At 49.2% G+C, this 22,406-nt stretch overlaps 1 protein-coding gene across 2 annotated transcripts in view; it reads right to left on the reverse strand.

Moving 5' to 3' along the window:
- The window catches only part of LOC140198248 (butyrophilin subfamily 3 member A3-like), a 93,243-nt gene that overhangs the window by 19,488 nt on the left and 51,349 nt on the right, over positions 1-22,406 (reverse strand). For both annotated transcript variants that reach the window (XM_072259301.1, XM_072259302.1), the window contains exons 5-6: positions 11,223-11,342; positions 5,158-5,190 (exon numbers count right to left, since the gene is read on the reverse strand). In XM_072259301.1, the coding sequence (XP_072115402.1) occupies positions 5,158-5,190; positions 11,223-11,342 (153 nt within the window). The remainder of the gene's footprint in view (positions 1-5,157; positions 5,191-11,222; positions 11,343-22,406) is intronic.

Below are 22,406 nucleotides of genomic sequence, written 5' to 3' on the forward strand. Positions count from 1 at the left end.
GTGGAGGGGGAGAGTGGGGGAGGGAGAGAGGAGGGGGAGTGTGGGGGAGGGGGAGAGTGGGGGAGGAGAGGGGGGAGAGGGGGGAGAGGGAGAGGAGAGGAGGAGAGCGGGGGGAGAGGGGGAGAGGGAGAGAGTGGGGGAGGAGAGGGGGAGATGGGGAGTGGAGGGTGGAGTGGGGGAGGGGGAGAGTGGAGGGGGAGTGGGGGAGGAGAGTGGCAGAGGAGAGTGGGGGGGAGAGGGAGAGAGGGGGAGAGGGAGAGGAGAGGAGGAGAGCGGGGGGAGAGGGGGAGAGGGAGAGAGTGGGGGAGGAGAGGGGGGCAGAGGGGGGAGAGGGGGAGAGTGGGGGAGGGAGGAGTGGGGGAGGAGAGGGGGAGAGTGGGGGAGGAGAGGGGAAGAGTGGGGGAGGGGAGGAGAGGAGGAGAGTGGGGGAGGAGAGGGGGAGAGTGGGGGAGGAGAGGGGGAGAGGGAGAGAGTGGGGGAGGAGAGGGGGAGATGGGGAGATGGGGAGAGTGGGGGAGGAGAGGGGGAGGAGAGGAGGAGAGAGGGAGGAGAGGGGGAGAGGGGGAGTGGAGGGTGGAGTGGGGGAGGGGGAGAGTGGAGGGGGAGTGGGGGAGGGGAGTGGGGGAGGAGAGTGGGGGAGGAGAGTGGGGGGGAGAGGGAGAGAGGGGGAGAGGGAGAGGAGAGGAGGAGAGTGGGGGAGGAGAGGGGGAGAGGGGGGAGTGGGGGAGGAGAGGGGGAGAGTGGGGGAGGAGAGGAGGAGAGTGGGGGAGGAGAGGGGGAGAGTGGAGGGGGAGTGGGGGAGGAGAGGGGGAAGAGGGGGAGAGTGGGGGAGGAGAGTGGGAGAGTGGAGGGGGAGAGGGGGAGGGGGAGAGTGGAGGGGGAGTGGGGGAGGGGAGTGGGGGAGGAGAGTGGCGGAGGAGAGTGGGGGGGAGAGGGAGAGAGGGGGAGAGGGAGAGGAGAGGAGGAGAGCGGGGGGAGAGGGGGAGAGGGAGAGAGTGGGGGAGGAGAGGGGGGCAGAGGGGGGAGAGGGGGAGAGTGGGGGAGGGAGGAGTGGGGGAGGAGAGGGGGAGAGTGGGGGAGGAGAGGGGAAGAGTGGGGGAGGGGAGGAGGAGGAGAGTGGGGGAGGAGAGGGGGAGAGTGGGGGAGGAGAGGGGGAGAGGGGGGAGTGGGGGAGGAGAGGGGGAGAGTGGGGGAGGAGAGGGGGAGAGGGGGGAGAGGGGGAGGAGAGGAGTAGAGGGGGAGGAGAGGAGAGTGGGGGAGGAGAGGGGGAGAGTGGAGGGGGAGTGGGGGAGGAGAGGGGGAAGAGAGGGGGAGAGTGGGGGAGGAGAGGGGGAGACTGGGGGAGGAGAGTGGGGGAGGAGAGTGGGGGAGGAGAGGGGGAGAGGGGGAGAGTGGGGGCGGAGAGGGGGAGACTGGGGGAGGAGAGGGGGAGAGTGGAGGGGGAGTGGGGGAGGAGAGGGGGAGAGTGGAGGGGGAGAGGGGGAGGAGAGTGGGAAGAGAGGGAGAATGGGGGAGGAGTGGGGGAGAGGGGGAGAGTGGGGGAGGGGCAGAGGGGGAGAGGGGGAGGAGAGGGGGAGAGTGGGGGTGGAGAGTGGAGGGGGAGAGGGGGAGAGTGGGGGAGGGGCAGAGGGGGAGAGGGGGAGGAGAGGGGGAGAGTGGAGGGGGAGAGTGGAGGGGGAGAGGGGGAGAATGGGGGAGGAGTGGGGGAGAGGGGGAGAGTGGGGGGGAGAGGGGGAGAGTGGAGGGGGAGTGGGTGAGGGGAGTGGGGGAGGAGAGGGGGAAGAGAGGGGGAGAGTGGAGGGGGAGTGGGGGAGGAGAGTGGGGGAGTGGGGGAGGAGAGGGGGAGAGTGGAGGGGGAGTAGGTGAGGGGAGTGGGGGAGGAGAGGGGGAAGAGAGGGGGAAGAGAGGGGGAAGAGAGGGGGAGAGTGGGGGCGGAGAGGGGGAGACTGGGGGAGGAGAGGGGGAGAGTGGAGGGGGAGTGGGGGAGGAGAGTGGGGGAGTGGGGGAGGAGAGGGGGAGAGTGGAGGGGGAGTGGGGGAGGAGAGGGGGAGAGTGGGGGAGGAGGGGGAGAGTGGAGGGGGAGAGTGGGGGAGGGGGGGAGGAGAGTGGGGGTGGAGAGTGGAGGGGGAGTGGGGGAGGAGAGTGGGGGAGGAGAGGAGGAGAGGAGGAGAGGGGGAGAATGGGGGAGGAGAGGGAGAGAGTGGGGGAGGAGAGGGGGAGAGTGGGGGAGGGGAGGGGGGGAGAGTGGGGGAGGGGAGGGGGGGAGAGTGGGGGAGGGGAGAGGGGGAGTGGGGGAGGAGAGGGGGAGATTGGGGGAGGAGGGGGAGAGTGGGGGAGGAGGTGGGGAGAGTGGGGGAGGAGAGGGGGGAAGAGTGGGGGAGGAGAGGAGGAGGGGGGAGGAGAGGAGAGTGGGGGAGGAGAGGGGGAGGAGAGGGGGAGAGTGGAGGGGGAGTGGGGGAGGGGAGTGGGGGAGGAGAGGGGAAGAGTGGGGGAGGAGAGGGGGAGAGTGGGGGAGGGGAGAGGGGGAGTGGGGGAGGAGAGGGGGAGATTGGGGGAGGAGGGGGAGAGTGGGGAGGAGAGGGGAGAGTGGACGGGGAGTCGGGGAGGAGAGTGGGGGAGGAGAGGGGAGAGTGGAGGTGGAGAGTGGGGGAGGAGAGGGGGAGGAGAGGGGGAGAGTGGGGGAGGAGAGGGGGAGAGTGGGGGAGGGGAGAGGGGGAGTGGGGGAGGAGAGGGGGAGATTGGGGGAGGAGGGGGAGAGTGGGGGAGGAGGGGGGGAGAGTGGGAGAGGGGGAGGGAGGAGAGTGGGGGAGGAGTGGGGTAGAGTGGGGGAGGGGAGTAGAGTGGGGGAGGAGAGGGGGAGAGTGGAGGGGGAGAGTGGGGAGGAGAGGGGGAGAGTGGAGGGGGAGAGTGGGGAGGAGAGGGGAGAGTGGAGGGGGAGAGTGGGGGGGAGAGTGGGGGAGTGGGGGAGGAGAGGGGGAGAGTGGAGGGGGAGAGTGGGGGAGGAGAGGGGGAGAGGGAGAGAGTGGGGGAGGAGAGGGGAGAGTGGAGGTGGAGAGTGGGGGAGGAGTGGGGGAGGGGAGGAGAGGGGGGAGAGAGGGGGAGAGTGGGGGAGGAGAGGGGGAGAGTGGGGGAGGGGAGGAGGGGGGAGAGTGGGGGAGGAGAGGGGGGAAGAGTGGGGGAGGAGAGGAGGAGGGGGGAGGAGAGGAGAGTGGGGGAGGAGAGGGGGAGGAGAGGGGAAGAGTGGGGGAGGAGGGGGAGAGTGGGGGAGGAGGGGGGGGAGAGTGGGGGAGGAGAGGGGGAGAGAGGGAGAGTGGGAGAGGGGGAGAGGGAGAGAGTGGGGGAGGAGAGAGGGAGAGTGGACGGGGAGTCGGGGAGGAGAGTGGGGGAGGAGAGGGGAGAGTGGAGGGGGAGAGTGGGGGGGAGAGTGGGGGAGTGGGGGAGGAGAGGGGGAGAGTGGAGGGGGAGAGTGGGGGAGGAGAGGGGGAGAGGGAGAGAGTGGGGGAGGAGAGAGGGAGAGTGGACGGGGAGTCGGGGAGGAGAGTGGGGGAGGAGAGGGGGAGAGAGGGGGAGAGTGGGGGGGAGAGAGGGGGAGAGTGGGGGAGGAGAGGGGGAGAGGGGGAGGGGGAGAGTGGAGTGGGAGTGGGGGAGGGGAGTGGAGGAGGGGAGGGGGAAGAGAGGGGGAGAGTGGAGGGGGAGAGTGGGGGAGGAGAGGGGGAGAGTGGGGGACGAGAGGGGGAGAGGGGGAGAGAGGGGGAGAGTGGGGGGGAGAGTGGGAGTGGGGGAGGAGAGGGGGAGAGTGGGAGTGGGGGAGGAGAGGGGGGGAGGAGAGGGGGAGAGTGGGGGAGGGGAGGAGAGGGGGAGAGTGGGGGAGGAGAGGGGGGAGAGGGGGAGAGTGGAGGGGGAGTGGGGGAGGGGAGTGGGGGACGAGAGGGGGAGAGGGGGAGAGTGGGGGAGGAGAGGGGGAGAGTGGGGGAGGAGAGGAGGAGAGGGGGAGAGGGGGAGGGGGAGAGTGGAGTGGGAGTGGGGGAGGGGAGTGGAGGAGGGGAGGGGGAGAGTGGGGGACGAGAGGGGGAGAGGGGGAGAGTGGAGGGGGAGAGAGGGGGAGGAGAGGGGGAGAGTGGGGGGGAGAGTGGGAGTGGGGGAGGAGAGGGGGAGAGTGGGAGTGGGGGAGGAGAGGGGGGGAGGAGAGGGGGAGAGTGGGGGAGGGGAGGAGAGGGGGAGAGAGGGGGAGGAGAGGGGGAGAGTGGGGGGGAGAGTGGGAGTGGGGGAGGAGAGGGGGAGAGTGGGAGTGGGGGAGGAGAGTGGGAGAGTGGGAGTGGGGGAGGAGAGTGGGGGAGTGGGAGTGTGGGAGGTGAGGGGGTGTGTGGGAGGTGAGGGGGTGTGTGGGAGGTGGGGCGGAGTGGAGGGAGATGAGGGGGAGTGGGGGAGGTGAGGCGGAGTTGGAGGAGGTGAGGGGGTGTGGGGGAAGGTGAGGGGGTGTGGGGAGGTCAGGGTGAGTGTGGGAGGTGAAGGTGTAGTGGGGGAATGTTAGGAGTGTGGGTGAGGTGAGGGTGAGTGGGGGAGGTGAGTTTGTGTGAGATGTATTATTCAGACCTGTCGGGCTGCAGAACACGGTTGCAGCAACATAATATTTCAGCCTGTGTCAGAGTGGTGATTGACGTTCGGTGCAGAAATACAAACCTAGTTCTAGGAATGTGCCACCATGTTCTCGAGGTTGGGGTGAAGTACGCAAAGCACAAGGGTTTGGAAAATTCCACCCAGAGCCTTTCATTCACATGACAAGGATTAGTTCACACAACAAACAATGGGTGGAAGAAATCAGTGAGCAGCATCTCGGGGGGTGGGGGTGTATTTTGGGGGAGTGAAGTGAAATTTTGACATTTCCTGCATCAGTCTTTATGCAGGTTTTCAAACGAAAACATCCAGTCTTAATTGATTGCACACTCCAAATCTGAAGTCTCTTTTATTTCATTAAGATTATTTTAAGTAGCCTTGTTTGTAAAATACAGGGAATTAGTTTGTAAATTTATAAATCGCTAAACAGAGCTATGTCATGAAGGATTTAAATAATTCATCCGAACAGAAGAAAATGTTGATTTTATTAAATAAAATGGCTATTTCTTGTAGTTTCTGAATATTTCAATATTGAACTCTTACCAGATTCTACGATGAATTTCTGAAGTTCCAGCTCTGAAAAGACAGACCAGTGGTATATTAGAACAACAAGTTTTCAGGACAATGATTTCACTTCAGATGCTGGAGATCTGAAAAAATAGGGAACACTCAGAGGGTCAGGCAGCTGCGGAGAGGATCATCAAACTCATGGTTGACCGTCTCCCACCAGAGACAAAAAAATGCTGAAGTGATGACAGATGTCAGACAGAAGAGCCAAGTAAGGAAATACACCGTGGGTCTATGGTAGGCTCAAGGATTAAATGATGACACATAAACCATTACCAACAGTTGCTGTCAGAAAACATGAACATGGTGACCATGGTTTGAAGTGGTTAAACTCAGTGTTGAATTTGAAATGCTGTGAGCTACCAGCTGTATATGGCGCTCACAGTGTGACCTCATCTACATTCGTGAGACCCAATGTTGATTGGGGGCCATCTGGTCAGCCCCATCAAGCAGGATTTCCCAGTGGTCAACCATTTTAACACCGATCCCCATTCCCATTCCGACATATTGAGCCTCCTTTCCTGGCACAATGAGGTCACTCTTGTGTTGGAGAAGCAGCACCCGATATTAGTTTCCAACCTGATGACATGAATATAAATTTCTCCCCCCACCCAACTTCTCTCTGTTTCCGTTTCCCATTCTGACTCCCTCCTTACCCTGTCTCTTCTCCTAACCTGCCTATCACCTCCCTCTGATGCCCTCCCTCCACTATTGTTTCTCTTCCCCATTCTGACTCCCCTCTGACCCTTCTAGATAGACAGATAATTTATTGATCCCAAAGGAAATTACAGATATTAGAATAAAAAATCTTACCTCAAACAGTCTAACAGAAGGGGGTCATTATTTGACTCATTATCGAGCCTGATGGCTGAGGGTAAGAATGACCCCATGTAGCCATTTTTAGACCAGCGCAGTTGTCTTAGTGTATTACTAAAAGTGTTCCTCTGTTCAGCCAAGGTGGCATGCAGAGGATGAGAAACATTGCCCATATTTTCTGTCGGGTCCTTTTTATAGCCTCCAGTGTGTACAGTTCGACTCCTTTTACAGAGCCAGCCTTTCTAATCGGTTTATTGAGCCTGTTGGCATCACCAGTGTTGATGCCATTGCCCCAGCGCACCACCACACCACCACATGGAAGATTGTACTGGTGACGACAGGTTGGTAGAACATGTGAAAGAGAGGTCTGCAGACTCGAAATGACTTCAGTCTCCTCAGGAAGGAGAGGCATCTCTGGGCCTTCTTGTACACAGCTTCAGTGTTGGTGCTCCACTAAAGTCTGTCATCCAGACGCACCCCCAGGTACTTGTAGGTCCTCACCCCATCAATAGTAACAGGGAGCAGTGCAGGATCAGTCCATCACCATCTCCTTTGCCTTACTGATGTTGAGCTGAAGATGATTCAGCTTGCACCATTTGACAAAGTCAAAGTCCAATACCAGGACGCAGATGAGCAGATTAGGCCATTCAGCCTATCGAGTCTGCTGCACCATCCAGGATGGCTGATCACGGATCCCACTCAACCCCATGCACCTGCCACTCCCCAAATCCTTTGATGCCCTGACCGATTAGGAAACAATCAACTGCCGCCTGAAATACACCCATGGACTTGGCCTCCACCACAGTCTGTGGCAGAACATTCCACAGATTCACTACTCTCTGGCTAAAAAAAAAAATTCCTCCTTACCTCTGTTCTAAAAGGTCACCCCTCAATTTTGAGGCTGTGCCCTCTAGTTCTGGATATCTCCACCACAGGAAACCGACCCCGATGAATTCTTTTGCCTTCCTCCCTTCTTAAAGAGTGAAGTGATATTTGCAAATTCCAGTCCTCCACCAGGGCCCTGTATTCATCCTCCCAACCTCCCTTTATACACTATTGCTAAGTTATCAGATAATTTTCTACGGATAACATGACTCAGTGTTGTATCTAAAGTCTGAGGTATACAGGGTAAACAGGAAGGGAACCAGACAGCATTGTTATATCAGCTGGGGACTTCAATCATACCAACTTGAAGTCTGTTTTACCTAAATTCCATCAGTATGTGAACTTCCCGACAAGAGAAAAGAACACCTTGGATCAAGTCTACTGCAATCTTCCTCATGCGTATAAAGCCAGCCCTCTGCCACATTTGGGACTCTCAGACCATCTGTCTCTGTCCCTGACCCCGGCATATAAACCACTCAGCTGTAGACAAAGACCATATATGAAGACAGTCAAAGTATGGACTAAGGAGGCTACCTCTGCCCTTCAAGGCTGCTTCGATAACACAGACTGGGAAGTTTTTGATGAAAGGGGAGATCTGGAAGGGCACACATCAGCTGTTCTTTCATATATAAACTTTTGTGCTGAGAATGTCATGGACACAAAGTCTGTTAAGGTGTTCCCCAACCAAAAACCTTGGTTCAATAGCATGGTGAGGATCTTGCTAAGAACACGGGATGCTGCTTTTAAATCTGGGGATCGACAGGCCTATGGGCAGGCAAGAAGAGCTCTGAAAAGCGGCATCAGAGAGGCCAAGCACAGATAGAAACAGTGTATAGAGGAGCACTTTACCACTAACAACTCCAGGTGTATGTGGCAGGGGATAAAGACTCTTACTGGCTACAAGGACAGCTATACAGTCACAAACTCCTCAGATAGGACACTGCCAGACACTCTGAACCAGTTCTTTTCTCGCTTTGACAGCCAGAATGGAGAAGTCGGCATCCAGTCAGCACTAACAGAGAAGGATGACCCTATACAATTACACCAACACCAGGTCAGATCCGCCCTGTGCGGAGTCAATGCGAGGAAAGCAGCTGGCCCAGATGGAGTCACCGGAAGGATTCTTAAGGACTGCGCAGATCAACTAGCAGGAGTATTTACTACCACCTTCAACCTCTCACTACTACAGTCTCAAGTCCCCACCTGCCTTGTCAGCCACAATAATACCCATACCAAAGAAAAGTACAGTGAACTGCCTTAATGACTATCGCCCAGTTGCTGTAACTCCTATCATCATGAAATGTTTTGAGAGACTCATACTGTCTTATATTAAGTCTGCCATACCAGCTGACCTTGATAAATACCAGTTTGCGTATCGTGCAAACAGATCGACAGAGGATGCAGTCATCACAGCTCTCCACACAGCCCTTACAAACCTGGATCAGGATAACACCTATGTAAGAATGCTGTTTGTGAACTACAACTCAGCTTTTAATACAGTCATCCCCTATAAACTGGTGCAGAAATTGAGCAGCCTTGGCCTTGGCAGTTCACTGTGCTCATGGATACTGGATTTTCTGAGTAACAGACCCCAAAGTGTCAGGATGGGAGAACACACATCATCTACTCTCATCCTGAACACTGGTACACCACAGGGGTGTGTTCTCAGCCCCATCCTCTATTCTCTTTTCACCCATGACTGCTCTACCATTCACTCCACCAACACCATTGTCAAATTTGCTGACGATACCACCCTAATAGGTATCATATCAGACTGTGATGAGACAGCCTATAGGGAGGAGGTACAGCATTTGACAGAATGGTGTTGTCATAATAACCTGGACTTGAACACCACAAAAACCAAGGAGCTGATAGTAGACTTCAGGAAATCAAAGCGCGTCGAGCACTTGGCTCTGCACATATACGGGAAAGAGGTGGAGAGAGTAGAGAGTTTCAAGTTCCTCGGCATCCACATCTCAGCTGACCTCACCTGGACTGCCCGTATCTCTTATCAGGTAGGGAAGGCCCAACAGAGGCTTTACTTCCTAAGGAAGCTAAAGCACGCTCTCCTCCCTCATCACCTGCTGATCAACTTCTATCGGACAACTATAGAGAGCCTCCTGACGTATTGCTGTGCAGTGTGGTTTGTCAGCTGCGCAGAACAGAACAGGAAGGACTTGCAGCGGGTGGTGAGGGTAGCAGAGCGGGTTATTGGCACAACATTACCCTCCCTCAGAGACATTTATACTGGCAGACTTCAAAAGAAGGCTACTTGTATTTTGAAGGATCCTACTCATCCTGGACATCACCTGTTTCCCCCTCTACCTTCTGGGAAGAGATACAGAGCATTAAGGATGAAAACAAAGAGACTCTTTTAACAGCTTCTACCCACAAGCAGTGAAATGTATAACACCCCCTTCCCTTCTCCTGCCCCCCTCCTAAGACGGCGGCAGCTAAATGCATCACACTCCCAGGAATGGCAGGTGTGCAATAGTCCTACCCCCCCCCCACCCCCGCCCCAATCCATAATATTATTAATTTTGGACTGCACTCCTGAGGTTTTAGAGTTTATTTTTTGTATATATTCTTTGTCATGCTGCAAAACGTTGAGCTGCTAAACTGTGTTTCATTGCTCCACAATAATGACAATAAAGATATTCTATTCTATTCTACAGTTGCCTGTGGGGCCCCAGTGCTGCTTATAGCCATGTCTGACACACAGCTGTGAAGCCACACAAACTGTGGTCTGCCAGTCAGGTAGTCCATTATCCAGGATACAGTGGAAGTGCTAACCTGCATTGAATGGAGCTTTCCCCCAGCAATGAGGGCTGTATGGCATCCTTACAGTGCTTCTCTCCTAACATGCCTATCACCTCCCTCTGATGCCTTCCCTCTTCTCTTTTTCCTTTCTTTCCAAATCTTCTTTATTATTATTCTCCAAAATTAACAAGAGTACATCAAAGTAGGCAACACTTACAATGTCTCAAGAGAAAAAAACATTCTTTTAAAGATTGAAAAAAAAAATTGGTGAGAAAAATAAAAGAAAAAAAAAACTACTGAGCGAGGAAAACTGACAAAAAAAGATTAGGCGTTCAACCCCGGAGCCATGCGTCATACAAAAAGCCTCTAAAGAAAAACATCAAACCACTAGCAAGAGAAAAAAAGTACCAAAAATTTACAATTAGATCGTGGAGAAAATCTATCAATTAACTCAAGTGATAGTAGTAAGCAAATGAACCCCATCTTTTCTCAAAATCAAACATAGGTTCAAAAGTTCGACTTCTAATTTTCTCCAAACTAAGATACAGCATCACTTGAGAGAACCATTGTGACAAAATGGGAGCTGATGTATCCTTCCACTTCAACAAAATGGCCCTCCTAGTTATCAGTGCAACAAATGCAATAACATGCTGGTCAGACAAAGAGATATAGCGGATATTTTGAGGAATTATTCCAAAGAGCACAATTAATTTGTTAGGTTCTCGTCTCTTTTTCCATTCCCCATTCTGACTCCCTCTTACTGCTTCTCCTCCCCTGCCTATCAGCTCCCTCCTTCTTCTCTCTCTCCCTTGATCCATTCTCCTCTCCAATTAAGATTCCTTCTGCTTCAGAACTACTTTTTCAGTCTATCATCTTCCATCTTCACAATTGAATTCTCTCCCTCATCCACCAATCTTTTTTCTCACCTGCCTTCACCTACCAGCCTCTGGATTGTACTCCTTCCCCTCCACCCATGTTCTTGCTGGCTTCTTCGCCCTTCCCTTCCATTCAAGGGTCTTGGTCTGAGACGTTGACTGTTTATTTCTTTCCACAGATGCTGAGTTTCTCCAGCATTTTTGTGCTTTCCTACTTAAAAGATGAAGTTCTGTTCTTCAGCCCCGGTCAGCCTCTTTAGACCATTGTAGGACACTGTGAGTAGAGAGCTCACAGGGATACGATATATAATGAAAATGCATATTTTAAAATTTTGTTTGTGCTATTAAACAGTTATCATACAAACTGTGCCCAGCCTCACCACTGAAGAGGAGCCTAAATATCAGGAACCAAGTTACAGGAAGTACAAGTGAATCAGTGACCAGCTGAACCTCCTGGCACTTCATCATGCAGACACAGGAGATGCAACATCGGGCAGTTTTCTTCCTTACTTCCCAGCTCTATGGCCATAAATATTCTTACCACTGACAACGTTCATTGCTGGAATGTCAGAGACTGCTGGGAAATGTGGATTTTACATGATTCCTCCAGAAAATGCTCTGGCTTTCACAGAAATTTCAGAGGGAAACTGGGAGATTTTCCACTGGATTTCCAGGCCAGTACTTCACAATATTGCAGAAACATACCTTTTATGCGTCTGTTTTGTTTCACATTCCAAAAAATCACAGTGGAGTTAGCAGCAATTACAACACAGATGGTGACGACCAGTGGCAGGACCCATTCAGGAACAGCAGGGAAGAGATCATCTGTAGAATAAAGATCAGTGAATGAGACAATGACAAAATCTGCAATGCACCCCAGCAGAATTAGTTCAGTAAAACTCCATGAGGTGGAAAGTCCACAACTGCCCAAGCAGCCTCCTCCTGTATCATCAATAGGTGTTTACTGGAAGAACCAGAAATGGCTGCAATGGACTGTTATAATGGAGGCTCTGAGACTTCATCGCTGTCACGGATGTTTAATTGTAGAGATATACAGCACAGAAACAGGCCCATCAGCCCAACTGGTCCATGATGACCAACATGCCCCATCCAAACTGGTCCCATTTGCCAGTGTTTAGCCCAGATCCTTCTCAATCTTCCTTGTCCATGTGCCTGACAAATTGTCTCTTCAAATTGTTTATTGTCATATGTCCGTCCATGAAGGCACCAGCTGAAAGAAATCACACACTTGCAGCAACATCACAGGCTATATAGCGTCACAGAGGAAGGTGTTGAATCATCATGGACAGAGCTGAGGAACTGCAAGGGTAAAAAGACCCTGATGGGAATTGTATACAGACCCCAAAACAGTAGTAAGGATATGGCCTACAAATTACAGTGGGAGAAAGAAAATGCATGTCAAAAGGGCAATATTACAATAGTCATGTGGGACTTCAGTATGCAGGTAGATTGAGAAAATCAGGCTGGTACTGGATTCCTGCAGGAGGAATTTCTAGAAAGCCTATGAAATAGCTTTTCAGAGCAGCTCGTTGAGCTCAAATGAGAATCAGATATTCTGGATTGGGTGTTGTGCAATGAACCAGAGTTGATTGGAGAGCTTAAGGTAAAAGAACCCTTAGGGGTGATCACTGAAATTTGAGAAGGAAAAACTCAAGTCAGATGTATCAGTATTACAGTGGAGTAAAGGGAATCACAGAGGCATGAAAGAGGAGTTGGCCGGAATTGATTGGAAAAGAGCACTGGCAGGGATGACAGCAGTCAGCAATGCCTGTAATTTCTGGAAGCAATTCTGAGGCACGGGATATGTACATCCCAAAGAGAAAGAGGTTTTCTAAAGAAAAGATGACACAACTGTGGCTAACATGAGAAGTCAAAGCCAACATAAAAGCCAAAGAGACAGCATATAATAGAGCAAAAGTTACTGGGAAATCAAAGGATTGAGAAGCTTTTAAAAACCAACAGAAGGCAACTAAGAAAGTCACTAAGAAGGGAAAGATGGAATACAAAAGCAAGCGAGCCAATAATATTAAAGTGGATATCAAAAGTTTCTTCAGATATATAAAGTGTAAAAGAGAGGCAAGAGTGGATATCAGACCACTCAGAAATGATGCCAGAGAGGTCGTAATGGGGGACAACAAAATGGCAGATGAACTGAAGAAGTATTTTGCATCAGTCTTCACTGTGGAAGACACGAGCAGTATGGTGGAAGTTCCAGGTGTCAGGGGTCATGTGGGTGAAGTTACCAGAACAGGAGAGAAAGTTCATGGGAAACTGAAAGGACTGAAGGTAGATAAGTCACTGGACCAGATAGTGTACACCTTGGAGATCTGAAAGAGGTGGCTGAAGAGATCATGGGGGCATTAATAATGATATTTCAAGAATCACTAGATTCTACAATGGGTCCAGAAGACTGGAAAATTGCAAATGTTACTCCACCCTTAAGAAGGGAGAGAGGCAGAAGAAAGGAAACTATAGGCCAGTTAGTCTGACCACAGTGGTTGGGAAGATTTTGGTTGATTTTTAAGGATGGCTTTGGGAGTAAACCCTAAGGAAAAACCCAGAGTTAGAGTCCTGCAACACCACTGATGCCATACTGTATTGGTTTCTGCTGTTCCTTTTGATATGTCGGCTGTTTGGAGAGGGGGAGCCTGCTGCATGAACAACAGATTGTTCTCCATTTCAAACTGCCCTGACTTGTGTACCAGTTTATATAATCATGTAAACAGCTCAGATGCAATATCCATGTTTGACCCCAACCAATGGAAGGGCCTCATAAGATCAACTCTCAGTCTCATATGCTCCAAGGAATAATGTCCTAGACTGTGCAACTTCTTCCCATTACTCAGTCTCTCAAGTCCTGGCAAGATCGGCAAGATCCTTGTAAATATTTCTGCATTCTTTCCAATAGCAGGGTGTTGAAAACAGAACAGGCCAGTGTGCTAAAAGCTCCCTTATCAACCTGTGCAGATGTGACTCCACTTTCTGGAACCAAATACTTGGACTCCAAGTTTCATCTATTCTCCAACATGCCTCTGGACCCTATTGTTCACTGTGTACGACCGCCCTTCATTTGACTTCCCAAAACGCAATAGCTGGCACTTATCTGAATCAAGTTCTTTCTGTTGAGACACTGAATACAAGTGAAAATCATCAACAATATTTTGTTTAGCATAGTTGAACTTTTGCAAAGTGTCAGCACTGTTATGCAATTAAATGCTGTCAATAATTTCTTGTTTCTCCAAACTCCTGCATGATGCAAGTCTGAAATTATATTTGTGCTCAGCATCATGTCGTCTATCATACACAAAAAATATCTGATGAAGCAACACTTTCATAACAATTTGCTGTCCAGTGTTATTTTCATGTCATCTGCAAACTTACTAACAATTTCTTGTTAATTCCCATGAAAAGCAACAATAGGCTGAGCACTGTAACGTAGGAAAGGTGGATGAGCTCAGGGTATGGACCAACAACCAGAATTATGAAAATAAATACATAAAACCATAAGACATAGGAGCAGAATTGGGCCATTTGGTCCATCAAGCCTGCTCTGCCATTCAATTATGGCTGATCCTTTTCTCCCCTCAATTCCATTCCTCGGCCATCTCCCTTTTGTCAAATCAACAACCTATCATCTGGCAAGTGTGGATTGGGAAATGTTTTCTGGCAAGTGGAGGAAAGTGGAGGCTTTCAGAACCAAATTTTGAGAGTAAAAAAGATTGTACTTGCCCGTCAGAATAAAAGGTAAAGATAGCAGATGTATGGAACTTTAGTTTTGAAGAGATATTGAGGCCCTGGTTAAGAGAGAAAAGGAGCTGCATAGCAGGTATAAGCAGGAAGAAACATATGAGGTACTTATGAAGGATACTAAATGCAAGAAAACACTTAAGAAATAAATCAGAAAGGCTAAAAGAAAGCAGAAAGTTGCTCCAGCAGACAACGTGAAGGAGGAGTCCACAGATAAGTTGTGTAAAAGGACCGCTCGGGACAAAGTTGGTCCTCTGGAAGATCAGAATGTTAGGTAATCCAAGTGTGGAAACAAAACACATGGCAGAAACCTTAACTGAATGCTTTGCTTCTGTATTTACTCAGGAGATGGATGCAGAGTCTTTAGAGGTGAGGCAAAGCAGCATCAACTTCATGGACCACGTACAGATTACAGAGGAGGAACACTCACAACACGCTGGAGGAACTCAGGAACTTTCGTCAGGAAGGGTTCCGGCCCAAAACGTTGACTGATCGTTTCCACGGATGCTGCCTGACTTGCTGAGTTCCTCCAGCGTGTTGTGAGTGTTGCTTCAACCCCAGCATCTGCAGATTATTTTGTGTTTACAGAGGAGGAGGTGTTTGCTACCCCGACGCAAATCAGGGTGGATAAATTCCAAGGTCCTGACAAGGTGTTCCCTCGGACCCTACAAGAGGTGTGCAGAAGTTGTTGGGGTCCCAGCAGAGATATTTAAACCATCCTTTGCAAAAGGAGCCGTACCAGAGGATTGGAGAAAAGCCAAAGTTGTCCTGTTGTTTAAAACAGGCTCTGAACACAAACAAGCAAATTATAGACCACTAAGTCGTCTGACATTGGTTGTGGGGAAGTTATTAGGAAGATATTGTAAGGGACCAGATATATAAGTACAGTGCCTATAAAAAGTATTCACCCCCTCTTGGAAGATATAGTATTTTTATTGTTTTACGGAATTGAATCAGAGTTGATTTAATTTGACACTGATCAACAGGAAAAGTAATAGTGTCAACGTGAAAGAAGATCATGACAAAATGTTTGAAGTTAATCACAAAAAAAAAACACAGAATAATTGATTGCATAAGTATTCACTACCTTTCATATGACACATCAAATCATTACTGGTGCAGCAAATTGCCTTTAGAAGTTACTTAATTAGTTAAATGGAAATCTGCTTTTGGAGACCTGTGTGCAGTCAAGGTGTTTCGATGGACTGCAGTAAAAATACACCTGTATCTGGGACCAACTGCTGGTGTCAGTATCCTGGCAAAAACTACACCATGAGGACAAAAGAACACTCCAAGCAACTCTGCAAAAAGGTTATTGAAAAACACAAGTCAGGAGATGGATACAAGAACATTTCCAAGTCACTGAATATCCCTTGGAATACAGTTAAGTCAATTATCAAGAAATGGAAAGAAAATGGCACTGCTGTAAATCTGCCGTCCTCAATGTTGTGAAAACAAAGGAGCTGGTTTTGGTCTACAGGAGGAATGGAGACAGGCTGGCCCCTATTGACATCAATGGATCTGGGATTGTGAGGGCGAACAGCTTTAAGTTTCTCAGCATGCACATCACTGAGGATCTCACACGGTCTGTACATTGCAGCTGTGTGGTGACAAAAGCACAACAGCGCATCTTTTACCTCAGAAATAGTTTGGTATGAGCCCCCAAATGCTAAGAATTTTCTACAGGGGCACAAATGAGAGCATCCTGACTGGCTGCATCACTGCCTGGTATGGGAACTGTACCTCCCTCAATCACAGGACCCTGCAGAGAGTGGTGCGGACAGCCCAGAGCATCTGTAGATGTGAACTTCCCACTATTCAGTATATTTACAAAGACAGATGTGTGAAAAGAGCCTGAAGGATCATTGGGGACCTGAATCACCCCAACCACAAGCTGTTCCAGCTGCTACCATCCGGGAAACGGTGCCGCTGCCTAAAAGCCAGGACCAACAGGCTCCGGGACAGCTTCTTCCACCCGGATATCAGATCCTGTTTGACAAAATTAGATTATGAGAACACTCAGTCCTCTTTTATTGTCATTTAGAAATGCATACATGCATTAAGAAACGATGCAATGTTTCTCCAGAGTGGTATCACAGAAAACAGGATAGACCAAAGACTAACACTGACAGAACCACATAATTATAACATATAGTTACAGCAGTGCAAAGCAATACCATAATTTGATGAAGAACAAACCGTGGGCACGGTAAATAAAGTCTCAAAAGTCCCCGAGTCGATCGACTTCCGAGTCCCCGATAGCAGGCGGCAAAAGGGAGAAACTCCCTGCCATAAACCTCCAGGCACCGTCAACTTGCCGATGCCTTGGAAGCAGCCGACCACAGCCGACCTTGAGTCCATCCGTCCGAAAACTCCGAGCTTCTGACCAGCCCCTCCAATGCAGCCTCCCGAGTGCCATACTCTGCTGAGCGCCTTCGGCCTCTCCCCGGCCGCTGAAACACACAAAGCCGAGAATTTTGGGGCCTTCTGCTCTGGAGATTCTGGTTACCACACAGTAGCAGCGGCAGTGAAGCGGGCATTTCAGAAGTTTTCCAGATCTTCCTCCGTACTTTCACGTCCGTCTCCATCCAATCAGAATTGTGCACGGTCCCCTACTTGACAGATAACAGATATTCATCACCAAAGTGGCCATGCCACTTTAGACCAATTTGAAGAAATTTGTCTTCACTTTACATGAAAGAGCCTTTGTTGTTGATCAGTGTCAAAAAAGCTAAATTAAATCCACTGAGATTCAATGTTGTAAAACAATAAAACTTAAAAGGAGGGTGTGAATACTTTTTATAGATGCTGTATTTGGATAGACATAGACCAATGAAAGATAGAATGGCTTCACGCGTGGTCAGGCATGTCTAACAGGGGAGGGGAGGAGAAGATGGCGGCGTGACGCAGCGCGCGCGGCCGCTCCAAAATGATATCGTATTTGTAAGTAGGTACTGTGCACAATCCTGATTTGATGGAGACAGACATGAGATGCACGGAGGAACATCTGGAGAAACTTCTGAAATGCCCACTTTGCTGCCACTGTTACTGTGCGATGGAGAATCTCCGGAGGGGAAGGCCCCGAGTCCTCGACTTTGCCTATTGCCTGTTGCTGGGGCCAGGGTCGAAGCGCTCGGCAGAGATGGTGCTCGGTGCTCGGTGTCGGAGGCTCGAAGTTTTCGGACGGACTCGAGTCAGCTGTGGTCGGGTGCTTTCAGGATGCTGCATCGGCAAGTTTGCGGCACTGGAAGCTCATGGCAGGGAGAGTTTTTCTTCTTTCTACCGTCTGCGTGAGATGATGGGACCTTCGAGAGACTTTGAGACTTTTTTTTACTGTGCCCATGGTTTGTTCCTTATCAAATTACGGTATTGCTTTGCACTGTTGTAACTATATGTTATAATTGTGTGGTTTTTGTCAGTCTTTCAGTCTCGGTTTATCTTGTGTTTCTGTGATATCATTCTGGAGGAACATTGTATCATTTCTTAATGCATGCATTACTAAATGACAGTAAAAGAAGACTGCGTGTCCTCATAATCTAAAAATCTAAATCTAATCTAACCAATCTTATTGAGTTGTTCAAGGAAAATTGATGAAAGCAAGGTAGTTGATGTTGTCCACGTGGACTTTAGTAAGGCATTTGACAAGGGCTAACATGGGAAACTGGCCAAGAAGGTTCAGTTGCTTGGCATTCAGGATGAGGTAGTAAATTGGATTAGACATTGGCTTTATGGGAGAAGGCAGAGAGTGGTAGTAGAGGGTTGTCTCTCTGACTGGAGGCCTGTGACTAGTGGTTTGCCACCAGATCGGTGCTGGGTCCTTTGCTGTTTGCCATCTACAGTGTATCAATGATCTGGATGATAATGTGGTGAATTGGATGAGCAAATTTGTGGATCACACCCAGACTGGGAGAGTAGTGGACTGTGAGGAAGGCTATCATGACTTGCAGGGGGATTTGCATCAGCTGGGAAAATCAGCTGGAAAATGGCAAAGGGAACTTATTGCAGGGAAGTATGTTTTGCACTTCAGTAGGATCAACCAGGGTTGGTCTTACACAGCGGACGGAAGGGCATTGAGGAGTGTGGCAAAACAAAGGGATCTGGGAGTACAGGTACATAATTTGTTGAAAGTTGTGTCACAGGTAGATAGAGCCATAAAGAAAGCTTCTGCAACATTGGCCTTCATGCATCAATGTATTCAGTACAGGAGATGAGATGTTATGTTGAAGATGTTTAAGGTGTTGGTGAGGCTTAATTTGGAATATTGTGGGCATTCTGGACACCTACTTGCAGGAAAGATGTAAACATGTTTGAAAGAGTACAGAGAAAATTCACAAGGATGTTGCCACATCTGGAGGACCCGAATTATGAGGAAAGATGGAATGGGTTATGACTGCATTCTTAGAACACAGAAGTTTGACATGAGATTTGATTGAGGTGTACAAATTATGAGGGGTATAGATAAAGTAAATGCAGGTGTGCTTTTTCCAAAGGTTGAGTGGGACTACAACCAAATGTCATGGGTTCAGGATGAAAGGCGAGAGGTTTAAGGAGAACATGAGGGGAAACTTCTACATTCAGAGGGTCGTGAGATTTTGGAATGAGCAGCCAACACAAGTGGTGCATGCCATCACAATTTCAATGTTTAAGAAAAGTTTGGATAGGTACTTGTATAGTAGGGATACAGAGGGCTATTGTCCCAGTGAAGGTTGATGGGAGAAGGCAATTTAGATGAGCCAAAGGACCTGCTTCTGTGCTGTACTTCTCTATGACTCTATAATGTAGAGGAGCAAATTTGCAGGCAGATTGCAGACTCTTGCAAGAAACAAATAGTTGTGATAGTGGGTGATTTTAACTTTCCACATATTGACTGGGACTCCCATACTGTAAAACAGCTGGATGGGAAAAAGTTTGTCAAATATGCTGAAGAAAGTTTCCTTAATCACAATGTGAAAGTCCAAAAGAGAGAGTGTGTTTGATACTTGATCTGCTATTAGGGAATGAGACAGGACAGGTGACAGAAGTTTCTGTAGGGGAATACTTTGCATCTTGATCAAAATGCCATTTGTCTCGAAGTAATTATGGAAAAGGACAGATCTGGTACAAACTGGAGAAAGGCCAATTTTGATGGTATCAAAAAGGATCTGGCAAGTGCGGATTGTGACAGAGTGTTTCTTGCAAATGTGCACTTGTTAAGTGAGAGGCTTTCAAAAGGGGAGCTTTGAGAGTACAGAGATTGTATGTTCCTGCAGAATAAGAGGCAGGGATAATCGGTTCAGGGAGCATGATTTCTAACAGGTATTGAGGTCCTAATTGAGAAAAAGAAGGAGGTACATAACAGTTAGAGTCAGGCAGGAACAAATGAGGTATTTGAGGAGTGAAAGAAATGCAAGACGACAATCAGGAGGGCTAAAAGGAGACACGTGGAAGATCAAGAGTGGTATCCACGCATGAAGCTGACAGAAATGTGGGAGGTCTTAAATAGATTTTTGCATCAGTATTTACTCAAGAGAGAGAGACAGGATCTATTGACGTGAGGCTGGGCAGTAACGGGGTAATGGACCCTATAAAGATTACGGAGGAGGAGGAGGTGTTGCTGTCTTGAAGCAAATTAGGGTGGATAAATCTCAGGACCTGACAAGATGTTCTGTCAGGACTTCCGGGGTTGAGTATGGCGTGAGTTGGTACGTGATTTTTATTGAAAATCTACCTGTTTATCTTTGTCGTATGCTTGAGATAACTGAATATTTACCATTGTGAACAACGCGGGACGTAGCTGGACATTGAAGTGGCAAGTAGAATGTACCTTCAAGGTAAAACTGGGGAAAAAGATAGCGAGGCCTCGAGCAAGAAGGCAGATGTTACAGTAATGGCACCGCTGCACGCTGCTGGAGCTGGACCCGGACCTGCGCTACCCGATGACTTGGAGAGGCTTCGTTTAGTACTTATTACTGACATGACGCAAGCGGTACATTCTGCCCTAAAAAGAGAACTTGAAGATGCTTTATCACCAGTGAATGCTACCATGGAACAAATTATGTCTGCTTATGAGTCACACGACGAACGCATTCGTGGGGTTAAAGACAGTGACCAATTGGTAAGCGCCGAAGCCGCCGTTGCAGCGTTGCAGAGCGAAAACGCGTTTCTGAAGGGAAAGCTAGATGACTTCGAAAATCAGTCGTGGAGATCCAATTTGAGAGTGGTCGGCATTCCTGAAAATTTGGAAGGTTCGGACCCTGTTAAACTTATGACTGAGTTTTTTGACGAAGTGCTGGGGACAAATTTTTTCCCAAGTCCTCTCGTACTTCCGCGTGCTCACCGAGTCGGACGTAAACCATCCAGTGTCTCTGGAGCCAGGCAAACGAGACCAAGAATGTTCCTGGTTTGCTTTCACTCCTTTCAAGATAAGCAACGCATCATCGATAGACGGAAGCAGGAGCTGTATTTCCGCGGACACCGCGTGTTTTTTTATGAAGATTTTAGTGCGGAGCTGGGTAAAAAACGAGCAGCTTTCAAGGAGGTGAAATCCCTGCTTTACGGGAAAGGGGTCAGGTTCGGCCTCTTGTATCCTGCCCAGCCCCGGGTCATGCATGAAGGTGAAAAGCATTATTTCGATACACCAGAGGCGGCCAAAGAGTTTTACCATTCGCGCTGGGGAGAAGAAGAACGAGAAGAGCAATAACCTTTTTTTTAGGTTATTCGTGCAGCATTTAAGGGGCCTCATGCCGAGGCAAACTGTTAATTTTCACAATCCACTTCTTTGTTTATTTTTTTCCAGTTTAATTTGTGGAACATGATCGGGTCAAACCGGTATGCTGCCGAAACTGATTAACAAAAACTCTCAACCAGCAAACTGTAAATATTTGGGATTTGTATCTCAGGCGTTGAAGTTGCCTAGTGTTTTTTTTGTTTTTAATGCTTAGCTTGACCTGTGTCATCTTTAGCCTATATGTTATATTAAAGGTAGTATAAGTGATAGGATAAATTTTAAGGAGGGGAGCCACTCTAGATTAGATTGAAAGTTTGGCCGTATGGGGAACGCCTTGGAAGTTTTTTGTTGGGTAATGCCAGTGATCATCCTCACTTGGGGAGGTAGATCTAGGTTTCAGGGGTAAAAAGGAAAAAAAAAGATGTTCTCTCAAACCCTGTGGGAGGCTAATGCAGAAATTGCAGGGGCCCCAGCTGAGGTATTTTAAACATCTTTAGCCATGGGCGAGGTGCCAGAGGATTGGGGGATAGCTAATGTTGTTCTGCTGTTTAAGAATAAGCCAGGAAATTATAGGCATATGAGCCTGACGTCAGTACTGGGAAAGTTTTTGGAAAGTGTTCTAAGGGACCAGATATAAAAGTATTTGAATAGACAGTGACTGATTCAGGATAGCTAACACGGCTTTGTGTGTGATAAATTTGTCTAACCTATCTCATAGAGATTTTGAGGTAGTTACAAAGTTGATGAAGGCAAGGCAGTGGATGTTGTCTACATGCACTTCAGCAAGGCCTTTGAGAAGGTAGTGCATGGTAGTTTGGTCAAGAAGGTTCAGTTGCTTGGCTTTCAAGATTGCAAGAGACTTTGATTTCTCGTTTGAAGTCAGAGAGCATTGTAGGTGGCTACCTCTCTGACTGGAGGCCTGTGACTCGTGGTCTGCTGCAGAGATCGGTGCTGGGTACATTGTTGTTTGTCATCCATATCAACAAATGGATGATAATGTGGTAAACTGTATCATCAAATTTAGGGATGGCATCAGGATTGGGGGTTACTGCACAGTGATGAAGACGATCAGAGCTTACAGCAGATCTGGAAGATGTGGAAAAATAGGATGTAAAATGGCAGATGCAGTTTAGTACAGACAAGTGTGAGGTGTTGCACTTCAGTAGAACCAACCAGGGTTGGTGTTACACAGTGAGTGGTTGGGCACTGAGAAATGCAGTAGAACAGAGGGATCTAGGAATTCTAGGAGTCCATAATTCTTTGGAAGTGCTGTTTCAAGTAGATAGGGTCATAAAGAAAACTTTTTGGTATATTGGCCTTCATACATCAATGTATTGAGTACAAGAGTGGGATGTTAGGTAGAAATTGACTAAGATGTTTGTGCAGCCCAAGTTGAAGTATTGTGCCTGGTTTCG

The sequence above is a fragment of the Mobula birostris genome, chromosome 5, assembly GCF_030028105.1.
Source record: "Mobula birostris isolate sMobBir1 chromosome 5, sMobBir1.hap1, whole genome shotgun sequence".
Classification (NCBI taxonomy): Eukaryota; Metazoa; Chordata; class Chondrichthyes; order Myliobatiformes; family Myliobatidae; genus Mobula; species Mobula birostris.